General features: G+C 49.7%; 1 protein-coding gene across 1 annotated transcript; it reads right to left on the reverse strand.

The window, feature by feature from the left end:
- Positions 1-302: 302 nt before the first annotated feature.
- On the reverse strand, positions 303-13202 carry TOB2 (transducer of ERBB2, 2). The gene is made up of 2 exons (XM_047864835.1): positions 11296-13202; positions 303-4325 (listed from the first exon to the last, which is right to left on the reverse strand). The coding sequence occupies exon 2, from the start codon at positions 4222-4224 to the stop codon at positions 3217-3219; it is 1008 nt and encodes a 335-aa protein (XP_047720791.1). The 5' UTR covers positions 4225-4325; positions 11296-13202; the 3' UTR covers positions 303-3216.
- Positions 13203-18289: the final 5087 nt, after the last annotated feature.

The raw sequence follows: 18289 nt of genomic DNA on the forward strand, positions 1-18289 counted from the left end.
GTTATCCTGTTCTCAGGGCTCTGTTGCCAGTACTGGCTCCGCAACCTATCAGCAGAGGGAGCCTGGGCAGTTCCCAACCTCGGGGAGCCTACTTCCAGTGGAAAAGAACCCTTGGAAGTGGGGACTCCACATCCTGGGTTGATGGGACAGGTGGTCAAAAGGGGCCTGTGGCACGTGGGCCCTCCTAAGGGGTCAGGTCAGGAGGACCAATGGTCTCTTGAAGCCAACGGAGGCTGGGTTGCTCCCACGTTCTCCATCCTAAGAGGGGCCCCCGAATAAAACAAGCCAGGAGCAAGCAGAAGGCTATTATATATCATGCTTTTAATACAAACTTAAAAAAATCTGGAACAATATAAACTGTACAGATTTGATCAATCTTTTTGTTTTGTTTTTAAACTAAATCTCTAAACACACCAATGTCCCATTCCAAAATATTGCACAACATTCTGAATACAAAACGCTTGATTGTATTCCTCCTTCACTAAAGAAAACAAGTTCATTACCCTGCTCCCCCAAGCTCCTCTCCACGTTGCCTCAATGCCCTCCTTCCCATCCCTAGGGGTCAAACTAGAGAATCTATAGCTCACTGCATCGAGAAAAATACATCATTCTGGACTAAGAGTTTACATTCTTTACAAGACGATCCACCTTTTGATTTATTCCTGGGAAAGAGGGACAGACAGAGAGAGGATGGGGAAAGGGGAGAAATAGGTTTAATTCTCCTCTTTTTTTATTTTAAAGTTTGTTTTTCCTGAAAAAATATCGTTTCTCTCCTCTTAAGAAAAAATCTCGAAAAGAAAAAAATTACGTTTTTTACGTTAGAAATATACATATATTATATATACCTCTTACATTTTACAAATGTAGCAAATTATTCAATACAAACGGACACCAAAAAATGTAAAAAATAAAAAAAAAGTTTTCCTACGAAACCAGGTAAATTAGTGCAGAGTTTTGTTTTTGTTTCCTTAAAAAAAATAAAATTGAAGCAAAAATGCCTAGATCTGAGACGAGACAGACTGAACCGGGCCCAAGAGTCCAGCACTGGAGCCATGCTCCTGAACAAACATTTTTCTCTGTATTTCAAAAGACACTAAGGGGTCGGTCTCCCCCTCTCCCTAGATGTGGTGAGAAACAAGCTGACTGGGGGGTGGTAGGTACCTGTGCACGTGAGTGAGGGAAAGGGGGGCTGGAAGAGGGCATAAATAAGGCAGCATCCAACCTTTCCCAGAGAGCAGCGATCTGCCTGGGCCTGTCACTTGCGCGGGAGCTGAGGGCTAGGGAGAGGGTGGCCCGGATGGGGCTGGCCCCTGAGAAGCATAGGGGACAGAGGATACCGGGCTGAGGAGCCAGGGCATTGCCCCGCTGGGGGAGGTAGAGCTGGTGCCCACTGCAGGGAGGGGAGGCTGGCAGTGTCTGTCTGGGCCGGACCCACTGCCACAGCGGTTGCCCACTTGGGGGGTCACTGAGGAGGTGGGGGTGGGGTGGGGTGCCAAGGGCTTTGGTACTTTTTGGTGACGGGGGCCCTGCCGCCATGTGGCCCACCAGCCAAAGCATCAGCGCGTGAAAGCTGGTTCACTAGGGTTGGGTGGGAGAAACATCTCCTCTTCTGGCAGAGGCAGGAGCTGGTGCTCTCTTATAATCCACACACACCGCCTGCCATAGTCAAATGCCTGTCCAACCTGGCCTACCCGGGAAACCACTCCTCACGGCATCAAGGCCAAGTGGGACCGGGTCAGCCAGTAAGAGGGGATGCCAAGAGGTACCAAGAAGTTCTCATGCAGGCAGGGGCAGAAACATACTAAAATAACATCTACAACCAAAAGACTAATTAGTCTCAATTGAAGGCTCAGGACTGCCCACTGTAGGCACTGACCCAAACTCCCACCCCCCCTCCAGGGTGCTCAGGTGAGCGGCTCCCACCCTGGGTTAAGGTCACCAAATAGGAGGATCTGAGTCCAGGGACTTCTCTTAGGCATCAGGGGCTGGTATTCCCTCAGCCCCTCACAGCTAACCCTTTTTTTTCTTTCTTTTTTTTTTTTTTTTTTTTTTGGTCAAAAACAAAAGTGCAGATCCCTCCGCAGTCTGGAAACCAGTTCCTTCTGCAGTATTTTCCCCTGGGAGTGTCTTAGGCTCAGCCGCAGTCTCACCCCACCACATGACCCACCCTACAAAAGGACTGACCACCCGCCCGGCCCATTCCCCAACCTCCTACATAAATAAGCACTTGCTGCAACCTGGAATCATGTCGGGGGGGGGGGGCAGGGGGAGTTTCACATGGCTTGGAATCCTTTAAAACAGGACAGCAAACCACGCACATGGACGCGCGCGCACACACACACCCACACCTGCCCCCCCCCCCCCCGCCCCGTTACCCACAACCTCAGGCCCCGGGAACAAGGGGCTGCATGAAGAGCCACATGTGTCAACGGATGGGTCTCCAGGGCCATGATGACAGTCCGAGCCAGATGGGGATGGTGGCCTGGGAACACAGGACAGAGATGAAAGCAGTTCCACCAGACAGACTGCTACCTGGAGTCACAGACATCAGCTCTAGTGGGAGGGTGTCAAGTCGCCAGTCAGCAGCTCCCCGTGTCTCAGGCCTGAGAGGCAGGGGGGGTGGGTGCGGGGGTCAGACCTATTTGGGTGGCAGGGCCCAAGAAGGCCCTCTGAGGTTGGATGGCTTTGAGTAAAAGGATAGCTGGGTGATAGAGGCAGTGACACAAGGCAGCCTCTCCCTGCTCTGGGCAGGGTCAGGCCCCAGCTGCGCCTCTTCCGGCTCTTCCTTCCCTGTGAGAGAGGACACGCGATCCTCAACAGTGTGAGGGAGGGAGGGAGGGAGGGATCAGGGAGCAGCAATTCACATCTGGACCATTCTTAGCACAGGAAGCCACTAATTAAAGATGTTATATAGAAAACTACATGTAAAAAAAAAAAAAAAGAAAGAAAGAAAAAAGAAAAAAAAAATATATAAAACCCAAACCAATCAAATAAATCAGAGGCAGGCAGGAAAGCAGCAGGGGGTTGAGTTAAACAGATTCGGTGCTTCAGGAGCCCCCTCCCACTCCATGCCTGGACCGGATCTTTTTTCTAGAAGCCAGAGTGCGAAGACTGGAAATCTTTTTGTGTATTTTTCTTTTCCTCTTTTTTTGGCCTTTCTTTTCCTTTCTCTTTTCTGTGGTCTTGGGCGCTCCTGGCCCCGTGGCGGGTGGGCGGTCAGTTGGCCAGCACAACCGGCTGGAAGGGCTGGCTGGGGTACTGCATGGTGCTCAGGTTGTAGCTGAGGCCTTCCACGAAGGGGGTCTTCTCCAGGAAGAGGCTGTTGGTGCCGCCTCCAAATACCTGGGCCACGTCGAAGCCGCTGCTGTTGCACGTGCCGGCCCCACTGCCCCCGCCATCGGCCCCGTCAAAGAAGAGGCTGGGAGAGCCCCCGTTGTACACGAACTCCTTGGCATTGGGGGAGAGCTGGGACTGAGGGGCCGGGTTGGCCGCAATGAAGTTCAGCGAGTGCAGAGACAAAGAGAGGCTCTTGTGCTTCAGCAGGTTGTTGGTGGGAGAGCGGGCCATGCGGGGCTGCTGCTGGGGAGGCTGCTGGCCACTTGCCCCGCCGCCGGCCATGCCCCCGCCATTTGCTGCCGCACCCCCCTTCTTCATCTTGGTGGAGCCAAACTTGGTGGCAGCGAAGGAGGCAGTGGTGAAGGTGATGGGCTGGGCGGAGCGGGGGATGAAAGTGGGGCTGGGTGACTGGCCGAAGGATGGTGACGGGGAGTTGGAAAGGGAGCTGTCCTGGCTGCCGATGGGCACGAAGACCTGGGCATCAGGGTTGAAACTGCTCTTGAACTCCTTGTCCAGCTCTGGTGCAACACAGCCCTCGCTGTCATCCAGGTACAGCACTTTCACTGCCCCCTTCTCACCGATCTGGTAGGACACCTCGAAAGGGTCGATCCAGACGCTCAGCTCTTCAGGCACATTGGCCCGCACATCCTCCACTGCCAGGCCGCTCCGCTTGGCGGCCAGCTCCACCACGGGGTCCACGATCTCCCCGATGTGAACACAGCGGAAGCCAGAGCCCTTCAGTGGCTTGTCAGGGTACCAGTGGCCTTCATATTTCTTTTTCAAGAGCCGCTCGAGCTCCTCCCCAAACAGGTCTGCCCGGCGCCGGGGCAGCTTATTATACAAGTAGGAGATGATAAAGTTCAGGGCCACTTTGATCTCCAGCTGCATGGTCCTTGCTCTCCTAGGTGGCGAGTCAGCTCACGGCAAGAGTGCAAACCAAGGGCAGTGGCAGGTGACGTAAGATAGGCAGCCTTGGGCTCCAGAGAGCTCTGAGAAATGAGAACAAAGGGCATCATGAGTAGATTATGCAGAAAGCCCAGAGGGTAGGGGGTTCAATGGCAAAAGGCACAAAGCACCAGCTTCGGGCCACATATACTCAGGGTCCCATTTTCCGCTCCACCAGTGACCAGCTTAATTGTGTGACTGAGAGCGAGCCACTTTTTTTCTCAGCCTTAGTTTCATCAGTAACATAAGGTCATCATGGAGATGAAGTTAGCTCAAAGATGTCAACTGTCTTATGCCGAACCTGGTAGCTAGTAAAGACTTGATAAAATGAGCTACTGTTTTTCAAGTAATTCTAAAGAATTCAAGTAATTTTAAAGGAGTGCTGTGGCTTCCACTATTTTGAGAAGCCGGGTCACACTATACAACTGCTATTTAAAAAAAAAAAAAGAAGCCCCTAATTCAGCTGGAGAAGAGAAGGCTCTTGCTAATGTATCTCTGTAACATCTTGGTGAAGTCGTGCTCCCAAACTGTCACAGGCCAAGATATAAGTGTAAAATCCTTAGTTTTTCTCCTTAAATGGAAAGGGATACAGATCACTGAACAGGAAGCAGCACTGCCAACTTTTCAGTGGGGGCTTGGACTCCAGTCACATCCAATTTGTCATCCTGGGCTCCCTGAGTATGTACGCCCTCTGGCTCACTCTGGGTTTGCAGAACTGATGCAAGAACGCCACAGCGTAACCAAAAGGTGCATTTCCGTGTAGGCCGTCTCCAAGAATGGAGACGAGAACTTGATCCCTAGGAAGAAGTCAAGACCTGCATTAACTAGAGGTGTGGACCAACAAGGGAACGCTGACGAGGGGGCCGTCCCAGGGAAGCAGAGGAAATGAGAGGGAAGCAAAGCCCTGTAGGCCAAAAAATCCTTAAGAACAGCACTGGTGTGGCCTGAGGGAATCTCTACACTTCTGGCTGGAGTGCAGGTGATGAGGGCAGCAAAGAGAAGAAATTTTCCATCACCCTGCAGTCTCCAGCTGGGGACCCATCATCACTCAGTCTCCTGGGGACTGTCTGACCACCTGTCCTTGGCATCGGATTGGATTTATCAAGTGTTTGGAGATCCCCGGAGAGGAGACAGCCCAAGATAAACACTCAGATTGTTATTTTGGGATTCTCTCACAGCCAGCTCCCACAGAGGTCAAAAAGGTTTATTTCTGAGGTCTGGGCCAGCCTCGTGTCTCAGGAAGATGATCTGTAAAGTCCCGAGAGCCAGTGATCCTAGTCCCACTTTCTCCACAAGGGCAGCTCCAGGCTCATGCTGTGAGAAGACTGAAAAGGACCACCTTCGAGGTCCAGCAGGGCCAGAACATGTTTCTAGCCAAGCCTCTGGGTGAGAATGTGCTGCTGAGCTCAGCACAGAGACAAGACTAATCCATGATCCATCAAGGGCATCTTTGCCCTGTGATAGATGTGGGGCTAGATTTTGATTAAAATCCCTTCTGGTGGTGACTGGTGGCTCAGCTGATTAAGTGTCTCACTCTTGATCTCAGCTCAGGTCTTGATATCAGGGTCATGAGTTTGAGTCCCACCTTGGGCTCCATGTGCAGCTTGGAGCCTACTTAAAATAGTAAGTAAATAGGGGCGCCTGCATGGCTCAGTAGAGTGTCCAACTTCGGCTCAGTTCATGATCTCACGGTTCGTGAGTTTGAGCCCCGCGTCAGGTTCACTGCTGTCAGTGTGAGCCTGCTTAGGATCCTCTGTCCCCTTCTCTCTCTGCCCCTCCCCCACTCATGCTCTCTCTCAATAATAAACATTTAAAAAAATTAAAAGAGTCGCTCTTAAAAAAATTTTTTTAAGTAAATAAATAAATATAAATCCCTTCTGGGTCCAGCAGAGAATAATCAGTTGCTAATTCTTCATTTGAGGATCCTAAGTTTTCTGAACACCTGCCCCGGCTTACTTCCTTGTAATTCTCAGGACTGGGGCCATGGCTCCTAGGGGTACTGTTAGGACTGGATCCTCAGGCAAAAGCTCTCTGGGGTGAGTATCAGAGAAGCAGCACTGGATCAATCTGGAGCATCACATAACACTGGCTATCCCACCCTCATTTCAGGTCTGAGCAGAGGGTCACATGCCAAGTCAACAGAGTCCTTCTAGGTTAAAAGAGGAAAAAAAATGGTAACGGTAGAGGGTCTTCTGTTGGTAAGGATTGCGTTCATCACCAGATGCAAGGCTAGCCTCCAGGAATGGAAGTCTGTAAGGGCCATAGCAGCCACCAGAGGTGTCCTACATGGAGGAGATTACAAAGGTGTGAAGCAAGTTGGCACTGGTTCCCAAGAATAGGCCTTGAGTTAAAGACAAGGTTTTCAAAGTGTTTTTAAAAGTAAAACAGACTTAAATATGATGTTACTCTTCTCCCAAAGCACCACATGGCCTCTTGGTATAGCAGACCAAGGGGCCTCCTACACCTCTCTAGGCCTCCTCAAACTTTACTGCATATGTAACTTCCAAGTTAACTTCCCCTTAAAAGTTCATCTTCACAATGGGACCATTTTGTTTTACTTTTAAAAACATTTTTATTTATGTATTAAGTTTATTTATTTATTTATTTTGAGAGGGAAAGACAGAGAGAGCACGAGCAGGAGAGGGGCAGAAAGAGGGGACAGAGAGAGAATCCCTTTGCTGACAACACAGAGCCTGACGTGGGGCTTCAACTCATGAACCATGAGATCATGACCTAAGCCAAAATCAAGAGTCGACACTTAACTGACTGAGCCACCCAGGCGCCCCAAATGGGAGCATTAAAAAATTTTTTGGGGGGTGCTTGGGTGGCTCAGTCAGTTAACTGTCCAATTTTGGCTCAGGTCATGATCTCACCACTTGTGGGTTCGAGCCCCATGTCGGACTCCGTGCTGACAGCTCGGAGCCTGGAGCCTGCTTCAGATTGTGTGTCTCTCTCTCCTTCTTTCTCTCTGCCCCTCCCCTGCTAGTGCTCTCTCTCTCTCTCTCTCTCTCTCTCTCAAAAATAAACTAAAAAAAAAAAAAAAAAAAAGTGGGTGTGCGCCTGGGTGGTTCAGTCAGTGAAGCGTCCAACTTTAGCTCAGGTCATGATCTCACAGCCTGTGAGTTTGAGCCCCGCGTTGGGCTCTGTGCTGACAGCTCAGAGCCTGGAGCCTGCTTTGGATTCTGTGACTCCTTCTAGCTCTGCCCCTCCGCCTCTCATGCTCTGTCTGTCTCTCAAAAATAAGTAAACATTAAAAAAAACAATTTTATTGTTTATTTATTTTGGGGGGAGAGAGAGACAGCATGAGCATGTGCTGACAGCTCCTGACGTGGGGCTCAAACTCAGGAACCTCAAAATCATGACCTGAGCCGAAGTCAGACGCTTAACCGACTGAGCCACCCAGGTGCCCCAAAATGGGAGCATTTTAAATGCAGGCCAAAGTCATTGGGAAATAAGCCTCCCACCCCAAAATACAATAGAACCACTGTCATCAGCCCTGCCTAGCTAACCATTTTCTGCAGCATAAGCAACTAAAGCTGCACACCAATTTATACCTCAGTGATGCTGCTACACAAATAAGGAAGCACATAATGCCGTCTTTGCCTCTTTAATTGGAGAACAGGACAGGCCAGATGGCTGTGGGGTGGAACCTTTCAAAAATGCTGGACAACCAGAATGAGATTTTCTGCTCTATCAGCTCAGGCTCTAATTTTGACTTCAAGAAGCTTATGGAACAGAGGATTAAAGCACTGATGCTGTCTTGTCTTTAACTAAAGATAAGAATGACCAATCAGATGAGTTTGTTCATTTTTTTTTTTTTTAAGGCTATGGGCAAATTCTAGAGCTTATATATAAAATATTCATAAAAATGTGGTAAGATTAGAAAGCTTGGCAATAACTACTCTTCGACACAAGGAACAAGTAGATTTAGGAGGCAAGGAAGGACTCGAAGATCTCCTCCAACCCTCACTCACGTGCAAAAGGACAGAACGGTGGCAAAAAGTAGAAGTAAAAACAAACCCAAGCAAACACCCCCCCAAATCCAATGCTAAGTATTTAACAATAGCAAAATCTATCTTTTGTTAATATATTAGAAAGTTGAAAACGTGAGAGTAAATTCTGTCCAAATTCCGTTAGATTCTTATTCTCCTTCACTTTTTATTTCCAACAGCAAAATTAATCTCTGGTTCAGATCCCTTGTGCTGACTTGTGTTTTAAAGAGTGCTTAAGGACAAAAATGAGGTAAGAAAGGCGGCTGCTGCAGTCAGTGATGTGGTAATGGTGATTCCAGAAAGAACTTACGACAAATATGCTATGGAGGATTTTTATGAAGAAAAGCAGCTACGTTTAAAGAGGAAAAGGAGGGATAATGGTGACAGAAATCCTCAGGTCCCTAAACCACGAGAACCTATAAAAATATCCAGGCACCTTGGGCACCTGGGTGGCTCAGTCTGTTAAGTGTCCAACTTGGGCTCAGGTCATGATCTCAGGCTTCTTGGGTTAGAGCCTCGAGTTGGGCTCTGCTCTGACAGCTCAGAGCCCGGAGCCTGCTTCAGATTCTGTGTCTCCCTCTCTCTCCCTGCCCCTCCCCGGCTTGCACTCTGTCTCTCTCTGTCTCTCAAAAATCAATAAACATTAAAAAAAAAAAAAAAAAAAATCCAGGCACCTCAAGCCCTAACATCGGAATAGTCCTACAACTGAAGCGCTATCAGATTCAAAAGAGTCTGAAAAGAGTCTGGAGAGAGGAGTCAGGGAGGAGGGGCCCTCAGTTTTGACAAGGCCAGCAGGTGCCACAAACCGGATGCCCAGGAGAGCCGGCTCAGTGGGACCGCCCGGCCCCACCCCGCAATGACAGGACCGGCGGGTATGGTTGAAGGGCTTCCAGGACTTGGGCTGACTGACCGCAATACCCCAGCCAGAGTCTCCACCATGTCCCTCAAACATGGACTGTGCAAGCCCAACTCTTCAGACTAAGAAGGCCCTTTCTGGGGCACTCCATTACTCCGAAGCCAGGAAGATTTCACTGTAACTCCAACGTAGGCCGGCAGCGAAGGCACGCTCTGTACCCTGGGAATTGTAGTCCTCAGAAACCTCATACTCACGTTGGAGCAAGTGACCTACTTTCTGTGTACACTACACTTCCCTTCGTGCTTTGCGAAGGTTCAGCCAGCTAATCACGCATGCCCGGTAAGGGGAGCTGGCCGAGGTCCCGAGAACCGAGGAAAAGTTTCCGATGCACATGCGCGCTGGGGCGGACGCCCCCCCACCCCGCCCACCGCCTAATACATTTTATATAAATTCTACCCATAAGGCCTACTCCTCGTATTGTACCACCCCACTGTATTCGCGTCTTGGCCTCAAGGCTGAATTCTCCCCACCCCTTCCTCTTTTTCTTCACTGCCTCTCATGACTGTTGAATTAAAGATCTCCTAGTGAGTTTTTTTCCGGGTGAAGGCGGTGGGTGGGACAGATAAAGGTCACCCCTCCCATCCCCCCTCCCCCCCCCCTCCACCCCCCGGCGCCTCACCCAACACTGCCACTTAATCTGTATTCCTTGGGCTGGGTGGTCTCCTTGTGGAGTTGCTGTAGGGACAGTGAATTCAAAAAGAAAAAAAAGAAAAAAAAGAAAAAAAAAAAAAGCCTTTTCACTTAATGCCCAGCGGGCTCAGCTCCAGGACCCCCAGAGCCAGGGAAGGCAGGAACTAAACCCAGTTCTCCCGTCCTCTCAGCCAAAGAAATTCCCAGTTAAGCTGCGGGGAGGAGCCGGGCCGACAATCAAAAGGCCCCAAGCCAGCAGGGCCCAAGCCTCACCCCTCTTTTAATCCAACTCAGAGTAACTAGACCCAGCCAGGGAAATGGGAAAAGGTTCCTGGGCAGGAAAGGAAAAACCGTACATCTGACACTTGAACAACATATTCTAATACTTGAAATTGTTTGTGAGTCCCCTCCCATTGCAAGGCCTGCTCTATGACCAGACTTACCAGATCCTCGGCAAAGCTCCCCAACAGTGTTAAACCTCCCTAATCCTCCCTCCCACACAAGCTTCTTTCTCCCACTGCTTAAGAGGGGGATGGGGCAGGCGCCCAAGAAAGCAATAGCAGTGCTTTTCTGCTGGAAAATCAAAGATGAGGGACTCACTCCCAGGGTAGGGTGGACAGGAAGGAGAAAAAGAAAGGTTAAGATACTGAGCAGGCACCCAAGAACCCCTTCGCTGGTCCAACCTGAAGCCTACTTTGTAGGGTTCTGGTTCTTCTGCGGGGTGGGAAAAGCCCTGCCAGCTGCCCCTCCTCCCCCCACCTCTCTGTTCAAGGGCACAGTCCATCCTCTGGACACGAGGGGAAGGAGCTTAAAAGTAGGGCTCTTCCTCCCAGGTACCTCACCAGGATCAATCAGAATCCACTCACTTGGTATTGCTGTAAAGGTACTTACCCCCTCCCTGCACAGTTTTCCCTTAAAACACTAAAGAGGATAAAGAGCTCAGGCCAAAATGGTGAATTCTGGTTCAGGGGCCAGGAGACAGTCACCACTGACCGGTCCAAAAGGGGATGTCCACCTTCCACCTCTCGGCTCCACAGGCCCAGAAATAAACCCTATTAATTATGACCACCCCCTTCCCCACACACGGGACAAGAAGCAGAAAAACAAGGCCTGGGTCCCCTTCTTTCCTGATTCATTTAATGGTGGCGGAAGTTATGTTTTTTTTGGGGGGGGGGGAGATCAAGGAAAAATCTACCGCGTCTCTACGATATGAAGAACTGAGGGAGGCGGAGAGGGGAGGAAATGCACCCCACCCAGGAGGGGGCCACACTCCGAACCTAGAGAGGAGCACCGGGGGAAACGGGGGGGGGGGGTTCTACAGGGGAGGTGGAAGGAGAAAGGAAAATGTTGGCCAGTCGTCAGGGTGGGGGCGCGACAGCAACGTGCAGCGTCCAGCAAAGCGAAGAGCGGAGTGGGACCGAGGTGAAGGAAGGCGTCTCGAGGGTTCCCCCGCCCGCACGCCCCCCACGCACTCACTCGGGTCTCCGCGGCGGCGGGGCGGTTCAGGGTGGCTTCTCCCTTCCAGGGTAGTCCGGGGCGCGGTACGGTGGTCGTTCTTTCTTCCTTCCCGGGCGCCGCCGGGCCGGAGGCTGATGGGTCTTTTTCTTCGTTGAAGGTTGGGAGCAAGTAAGGGAGTTGGGGGCTATGATTCTCAATAATAATTCTTTCAGCTTTTTGGAGGTCAGGCTCGGCCAAGGGGGGACGGAAGGCGGGCGGGCCGGCCGGCGGCGACGGCGCGGGGATGTCGGACCGAAGGGCGGCTCGTGTCGCAGGGCGGAGGACGGTCCGGGCTCTGGCCAGCGGGCGGTCCTGCCCTTCTGGCCCCGCGTCGCCCGAGCCACTCGCTTCTCTCCGGCAACGACCCGCACCTTCCCGCGCCCCGGCCCGAAGTGAGCAAAGTCAATGAAAAGTTTCACCCTTAGCAACCCTGCGCATGGATCCGGCTTCCCCACCCCTGCGTGATGCGTCCCTCCGCCCTGCAGGGGCGGGGCCGGGCGCCGAGCCGGGACTACTTCTCAGCACGCCGGGAGGCCTAACCCCTCGCGCAGCGCGGCCCGAAGCTCCGTGTGCCACCCGGGGGTGCTCCGCGGCCCCCTTTCGCCCGCCGTCCCGTGGCCGGCCTCTTCTCACTCAGATCCCAGCCCAGACGCCAGCAAAGCTGCCTTTGGCCGGCCTGTAACGCTGTCCGCTTCCCCTCCCCATCACAGCGCCGTGCCACAGTTATTTTCTTCATGCCCCAGATCACTTTGAAAGTGTGCTTATTGGGTACAGTGTTTCTCCCCAGGTAGACAGCGAGCTCCGGGAGGGCAGGGGCCTGAACTGGAACCAAGTTGTTCACTTCAGACGTGTTGGATGAATGGATGTCGCGGGGAGGGGTAACTCTCTCCCCCCAACTTCCGTGGCTTGGGCCCTACACCTGCCCAGGCGCTGACGGTCGCCCAACCCGTTACTCCAGGGCACCTAGGCGAGTCCCTCCGGGTCTGGGCGTCTAACCGTCCGACCACCCCCCACGGCTCTCGCACCGTCCCAGTTACTGTCCTTTGACGGGACGGCGCGAGCTTTAGAAACGTTTCGCTCCTACATTCGGGCTGGCTCGAGTCTTCCCAGCGCCTCGGGCCTCGTCGGGGGATGCTAATGTCGAAGGGAGGGCGAAGGGGAAACCGGGGCCAAGGCACACTGAGCAGGAGGCAGGGGAGGCGAGGGAGCCTAGCGCCACGTTAACCTTCCACTTGCCGCCTCTGGCCCCCAATTACCTCGCGACCGGAGAAGGCCAACACCGGCTCCGCGCAGGCGCGCGAGCACTTCCCCGGCCCGCCCCGGGCGGGGCTCGGCCCTTGTGGGGATCCTCCCGTTTGCTTTCTCCCGGCCGGTGACCCTTGTACTGGGCACTAGAGAGAGCCACATTTCTTCTATTAAGAGCTCCCGCCGGCGGGGCTTGGAGCCTGCCCATGTTAGGGGTGCCGGGGTCCCCAACTCGACGGTCCCTTAGGCTGCAAGACCTAGCTGGGCTTCCTGGCCCTGGATGGGGTGCGCCAGGCCCGCGCGCTCGGGCCCCCGCATTCGGCTACTTTGTGACTGCGGGGCGTGGAGTTGGGGGTAGGGGGGCTGTGCCCAGGTGAGGTCACAGGCGGACTGGACTGCCAGGTGGCGAGATCAGGGGCCTCTGGAAGCTTGCGCGTTGTCGTCTCCCCAATCGCCCATTCCCCAATTTTCTCCCCTCCCCCCAACCTTTATTCTCATTCGAGACGGTTCCAGCCCAACGGCAATCACCGAACCCACGTGGGGTGGCGGAATCCAAAAGTTTCCAGCTACGAACAGTTTGCATTTGTTTGTTCCTTGATCACTTTTTTTTGGCAAGGGCAGAGACCAAGGTAGCGTGGGGGGGTTAAAAGCGCTTTCCTTGACTGCAGCAGGAAAACGCCGGACTGGAGGGCAAACTCCAAGGGGACAGGGAGGCGGGAGGGAGCCTGAGCCCGAAATCGCCCATCCCCCCCCCCCATCCCCCACCAGCGCTTCAGCCCCTGTGGCACCTCCAGGGACTACTTGCCTCGTGCGTCAGCGAGTGGCAGAGCGTCACATATACGCCCCCCTCCGTTTTGCCCTACTCCACTCCTCCTCTTCTTTTTCCTCCCTCTCCACCTCCCTCCCTCCCCATCTCTTCCCACTCCTCCCTCGCTCTCCCCTAGCGTGTTCCACGCGAGCAGAGAGACCCGGCGGACCCACAGGGGTCCAGAACACTGAAGAGCTAAAAATATAACGGGTGTGCTAGCAACAGCCTTCCGATTGGTCGGGGAGCAGGGAGAGGCGGTATCTGATTGGGTTTCCTTTCCAACAGCTAGGATTAAGAATGCGGGCCAAGAACCGAGGCGCTGGGCCCAAGGGGACAGTGTGCGTTTGCGCAGTGAGGCATTGCAAAGGATGCTGGTATTTGAAGTTATTCATTAGAGGCAACCTTGGAAATAGGTCGGTTTGAATCCCAGTTCTGTCTGTCCAGCAACCATGTTAAACTTGATTTAATGGCAGCAAGTCTCTTTACATCATCAAACCTGCTTTCTTGTTCTTAAAATGGGGATCGTGTGGAGATTAAATATGATACAGTGTATAAAGCTTGGCTCAAATAGTTGGTATACTTAATTTAGAGGTAACTGTTCAGGGGGGACCTAGGTGGCTCAGTGAGTTAAGCCTCTGACTTTGGCTCAGGTCATGATCTCACATTTGTGAGTTGGAGCCCTGCGTTGGTCTCTGTGCTGACAGTTCAGAGCCTGCAGCCTGCTTCGGATTCTGTGTCTCCTTCTCTTTCTGTCCCTCTCCTGCTCACGCTCTGTGTCTCTCTCTCTCAAAAATAAATAAACATTAAAGGTAACTGTTCAGGCCAAACTGCATCCTACATATCCTGTTCACAGTTAGATGTGCATTCCCCAACAAGAAACCCTACTATACAGAATGAAGAGAAAAAAAGGTTAGGGTGAGCTGAAATGAACTGTCCTAGGGAATCTCAGAAAGGAGAGATGGAGTCCATATTAGCAGATTAAAGGTAGACGTCTCCTAACATTTAAGTGCAGGCTGAGGAAGGGCACAGTGAATCCCTGGACAGAAGGCGTTACATTTCTGCGTGTTCCAGCTTTTATTCTAATCTCCCCTGCAGTGCTGGAAACACACCAGGCCTGAGCAATTTAACTGAACAAAACTGAGAAATCCAGCCTCCTTGGCAATTGAGAGCCCTGGGTAAAAAGGGTTGGCATATAAATAGGAAGAAATAAAATAGAGGAGCAAAAGGTAATCACCATTCTTTACTGCTGATGGCTCCATTTGTCGTGTGAGTTGGAGGAGAGAAGGACTTTTTCTCTCCTCAACGTGTGATTTCATCTTGCCAGGGCTTAATTGTGAGCTTAATTCCTACTCAAGCATTCCGCAGTCCCCTCCCATTTTGAATAATCATACGTTGCAAGGTACACACCACGGTTTCAAAATGGTGAGCTTCAGACGCAACCCCCCGGTCTGAGAGTAAGCAAGTTATACCAGATGTTTTGTTGCCTTGGCAAGTCAGGCTGGTTAATAATTAACCCCAATTAACTCTCAGGGGTGAGTCACTCTCTCCTACACACATGCTAGGGTGAGAAATTTTGTAGTTACTTTTATGTTACCTAAGAAAATATTTCCTCAATTTGATTTTTCAGATCCACTGCTCCAGCTGGGCAGGAACAAAGACAACCACAACAAAACTGACTTTGGAGAAGTGATTGGATGCAGGACAAAATGATTTGCTATTTATTCACCACCAATATGTGAGTGAACAAACCCGGCCTTTGCTAAGACACTAAAAATTCAGAGTTCAAAGAAAGTAACATTTTAGTCTTGGTGGTAACAGGCCACTCCAGATGGAGTTGATGAGCAACCAAATAGCTGGGAAAAGATGGGAATTGGAATCCTTTTCTTAAGGCAAGAACATTTCTATCAAGGCAAATAATCTTTCACCTTTATACCTAGCTTCAAACTACAACTAAAAACCTGCAGGTCAGAATAGAGTGACACAGTTTTTCTGAAATGTAGACAGTTCAGTTTGATTCCCTGGAAACTTTTTCTTTCTTTTTTATTTCCAGTATAGTTAACATACTGAAGTTAATCTTCTTAATTTAGAAGCTGCTAATTGGCAGGCCAAGGTCCACATCTGGTGGATATATTGTCTTGGTGTATATGGACACATTAAAATTTTTAAAATGAGTTGACATTTAATGGGCGCCTGGGTGGCTCAGTCAGTTAAGGGTCTAACTTCAGCTCAGGTCATGATCTCCAGGTTCGTAGGCACAGAGCCTGGATCCTGTTTCAGATTCTGTGTCTCCCTCCCTCTCTGCCCCTCCCCCGTTTGCTCTTTCTTTCCCTCTTTCTCTCTCTCAAAAATAAACATTAAAAAAATTATAAAATGAGTTGACATTTAAAAATTGGGAGATGGCACAAAGATTTTTTAATTTGCCATTTGTCCTAAATTCAAAGGATCTGGGCATTCCATGTGGAAACTGTCTGGAGTTGAATAGCAGCTATCTCCTTTAGACATGTCCTATGTTCTCTGGTCTCCCCCCAGATTCCCCACACTGAGGCCAAGGGTCATAAATCATTTATCACCCTGTTTGGGCTATTCTTCTCACACCCCTCTTTTTTCAATCAATTATATTGCTTACTCAGACTCTTGAATTTGTGACCCATTTTTCAGTTCAATGTAATAAATAATTGAGTGATTGCCCTGCAGTGGAGGGAGAGGCAAAAGGAGTTCAAGGATTTTACCTAGTTCATTGTTGTGAACTTCTGGATTGGGATTCACGATCCATTAGTAAGGTCATGCAATCACTTGGTTTAGTGGGTTTCAGGCAGAAGTTTTAGAATAGAATAGAATAAAATGAAAATATTGGAGCGTGTTTACACAGTAAACGCTTCATGAAACTTTTCTATGTATATAGTAGGCATGAATAGTCCAAGTGGGAGAGATTGTTGTGGGGTATGGTGTATCTAGAAGCATTCATGAGATGCCAGGAACTTAGAAGGAAGAGGTGCCCAGTTGGATGGCTAATGTGAACGTGGAAAGGTATTTTGAACAAAGGAAATAGAGTCAAGAAGACAGGATATGTGCAAGGAATGTTCCTTTAACTGCCTGATGAAGTGCACAGAGAGAAGCAAATAGAGGAAAATCTTGGGGGTAGGGAAGAGGGAATCATTTTGAGGCCCTTCCATGCCAAGACTTAAATGTTTATCGATGAAAAAGTAGGATCCCACTGTAAAAGACCTACCATTTATATAAAGACTTCCCGGTAAGGGTAAGGAACTTACAAGGTCAAATTTCATCCTTACAACCTGAAGAGGTAGGCATTATTGTCCTTGTTTAACAGATAAGAAAAAAGAAGCAAATAGAGGTTAAATGACTCACAAGAAGTCAAGAGCAGAGCACAATTCAAATACAGGTCTAATTATAAAGCCCACCCATTTCTAATTACACTTTTTTTTTTTTTTAAGTAAGAGCACATGTAATAAGTGCAATGTTTAAAGGTGATTAAATTACCATGTGTGTACAGTGTACTTGAGAAACTGGAAGACACCCATCCTTTCTAGAGCCTGGAATGAATATCAAATACTGAATAGATAATAGTAATGCTCATAAATCCAGGAAAGGGCACCACTTTCTCAGGCTGACCATGATGAGTTCTATTATTTCAACCAGACCTATGTAGGCAATGCTTATTTATTGATCTATTTTTTAGTTAGTACTTATTTAACGATGGAAACACTCAATTTTTAAGACCATTTTGATTCTTTGTGGACATACACAGTTGGCTGAGATCATTTTCTAGTTCTTGCCACAGAACTCTATGTTGTTAGAGGTTAAAATTCAGTTTGTAAGTGATGTTTTCCCAACAGAGAATTTGGTGCTAGCTATTATTCTAATTTTTAAAACTGAAAAGGATTTAGGGGCGCCTCGGTGGTTCAGTCGGTTAAGCGTCTGATAACTGGATTTCGGCTCAGGTCATGATTTTGCGGTTCATAGGATCGAGCCCTGCATGGGGCTCCATGCCGACAGCACGGAGCCTGTTTGGGATTCTCTCTGACTCTCTCTTTTGCAAAATAAATAAATCATGAACTTTTTTTAATTGAAAAGGACTTAATTAAGCCCAAAATAGTAATTTAAGGATTCCAGCTCCAGGGCCATTTACTTTATCTCTGGTGTTCTTAACTCATTAATTGTATTGTTCTCTTGGCCTCTGAGAGGAAACAAACCAAGCATGGGATTATGGAACTAGGTGACAGAGGAACAGAGTTCAGCAGAATTCACTGGGCTAAGGTTGAACTTGCTCCATTCAGCAGTGGAGCATGGAGGGGGTATGCCCTTGAAATCCTTTGGGTGTTAATTGTAAACTTGCTTGCCATACCTCTCAGAGGCACACTTGCTGAGGCTGAAGGAGCACAGTTCAAGTGGTGTTTTGCTCAAATTAAGTAGCTTTTGACACATTTGTAGATGCAAGATGTTACGTGGACTGGAGTGGTTAATAAGCAAGTTTAAAAGGTTGGTTTGTTTCTATCCAAAATATTTTTAACTTCTATTACACATTAAAACTAAAGGGACTATAGAATCAATACCCATTCTAATTATAATCTGAAAATGATCTAGTCTCTACAATGTTGACACACTGTAATGCCCCCCAACTATGCTTTAGAACTGCTCAGGGAGCTCCCCAAACACACTGCCCATTCAGATTGTTTCACCAATACAGATGTACGTATCCACGGACCCCACCCCCTTTGCCTGTTAAGTTCCAACATATCCTTCAAAGCCCAGTTTATCATCTGGTTTAACTTTAATTATTCATTTAATACTGAGTACCTGCTACCTGCTGAGCCAGACAGACTTGGTTACTGCCACCAGGGAACCAGCCTAAAGGAGGACTGTCAATAATTACTAGACACTGTAATCATAATAATAGGGTGC

The sequence above is a fragment of the Prionailurus viverrinus genome, chromosome B4, assembly GCF_022837055.1.
Source record: "Prionailurus viverrinus isolate Anna chromosome B4, UM_Priviv_1.0, whole genome shotgun sequence".
Classification (NCBI taxonomy): Eukaryota; Metazoa; Chordata; class Mammalia; order Carnivora; family Felidae; genus Prionailurus; species Prionailurus viverrinus.

Bases quoted from the DNA above. Each gene is read 5' to 3' on its own strand.
- TOB2 (XM_047864835.1), bottom strand. From the start codon at position 4,224: ATGCAGCTGGAGATCAAAGTGGCCCTGAACTTTATCATCTCCTACTTG.